The 1405-nt window shown below is 36.2% G+C and overlaps 1 protein-coding gene across 5 annotated transcripts; it reads left to right on the top strand.

Annotated features, from left to right (window-relative positions):
- The first annotated feature begins 221 nt into the window (after positions 1 to 221).
- LOC111875156 (60S ribosomal protein L15) lies at positions 222 to 1165 on the top strand. Of its 5 annotated transcripts, none has more exons than XM_023871218.2 (3): positions 222 to 275; positions 590 to 783; positions 993 to 1165. In XM_023871218.2, exons 2-3 carry the CDS (start codon positions 612 to 614, stop codon positions 1148 to 1150), a joined length of 330 nt encoding a protein of 109 aa, XP_023726986.1. In that variant the 5' UTR covers positions 222 to 275; positions 590 to 611; the 3' UTR covers positions 1151 to 1165. The 5 variants fall into 5 exon arrangements, with proteins under 5 accessions (XP_023726986.1, XP_023726988.1, XP_023726985.1 ...); XM_023871220.2 differs by having other exon boundaries at positions 242 to 271; XM_023871217.2 differs by having other exon boundaries at positions 243 to 334.
- Positions 1166 to 1405: the final 240 nt, after the last annotated feature.

Raw genomic sequence — 1405 nt, 5'->3', positions numbered from 1 at the left:
TTGACCGTGTTCGTGCGTTTATGTTTAGCGGGATATTTGCAACGTTTTTCAAGTTTGTGTTTAAAATGAGTCAAATATTTAAGGCGACGCATAATCACATACAATAACTAGGTTATACGTTTTTCAGCAATAATTATTCTTAAAATAATCAAATATTTGGAGGAAGGAGTGCATTCGTATTAACAGTTAATTAAACTATGGTGTTTATGAATCTTTATCTATTTTGAGTGCGCGAGTTAAAGTTCTCTTCCGGTTGTGGTGGTAGGGAAGTGTACGTGAGTGATTGTGAAGTTTAAATGTGGTCAATGATCATTAACATCTGAAGTATTAATTAGTAATTTTTGTTTTGTTGCATCTTTTTTTATTTATCCACACATTGCTGCAGCATATTATTCACTCAGTATACACATTTATGCATTTGTCACTGTAGAACGTCGCCTTTAAGCGGCGTATGATGTGGGAATAAGAGGATTATATTTTTATTAATTTAATGTCGGATGTTTTATGCATTTTGTGTATTTTTATAATTCGGCGGAGATTGTATTGCATAATAGATCCTTCATCTTCTGCATTGTTGGGTTCGATTTAGGTTTGAAGGCTCATTCTTTGTCATGGGGGCCTACAAGTACATTCAGGAGCTGTACCGTAAGAAACAAAGTGATGTTATGAGATTTTTGCTACGTATCAGGTGCTGGCAGTATCGCCAGTTGACGAAAATGCACCGAGCCCCAAGACCATCACGTCCAGATAAAGCTCGCAGAATGGGATATAAAGCTAAGCAAGGTATGAAACTATGCTTGGAATTCAAATGAAATTGAATTGAATTGAATTGAATGGATGGAGAAAATCAGTGATGAATTGTACATGCACCACTCCTATATTTTTAGTGAGGATTATGTATTTCTGAGGTAACAGAATTATAGGTGCAGATGAACAATTTAAAATCAGCACATGGATTGTGAGTGAGCCGTTGCGTTAAAAATATGTTTCAGGTTATGTTATCTATCGCATTTGTGTCCGTCGGGGAGGTCGTAAGCGGCCAGTACCAAAAGGTGCAACATTTGGAAAACCAAAAAGTCATGGAGTGAACCAGCTGAAGCCCACTCGCAACTTGCAGTCTGTTGCTGAAGTATGTATATGTCTGAAATAAAAAAAAGTCAAGGAAAATAGCCATGCATTACTATCAATAGGAGCAAGATATTTTACTGTGCTTAATGGGACAGCAGATCAGAATTGTTGCATTCAAAGTTTGAAGATGTCTTTTATTGCAATTGATAAGCTATGGTAAAGTGTGCATTTGATTCATTCGCTGTTGAGATTATTGTGGAAGACACAGAGCTTTATTGCCAGTGCTTTTTAAGTTGATTTTATAGTATACCATTAGGAAGGTCCAAGAAAATCAGAA

Source organism: Cryptotermes secundus, unplaced genomic scaffold (genome assembly GCF_002891405.2).
Source record: "Cryptotermes secundus unplaced genomic scaffold, Csec_1.0 C38584156, whole genome shotgun sequence".
NCBI lineage: Eukaryota > Metazoa > Arthropoda > Insecta > Blattodea > Kalotermitidae > Cryptotermes > Cryptotermes secundus.
Note: the sequence above shows the minus strand (reverse complement) of the source record. Positions and strands in the feature narration are given on the sequence as shown.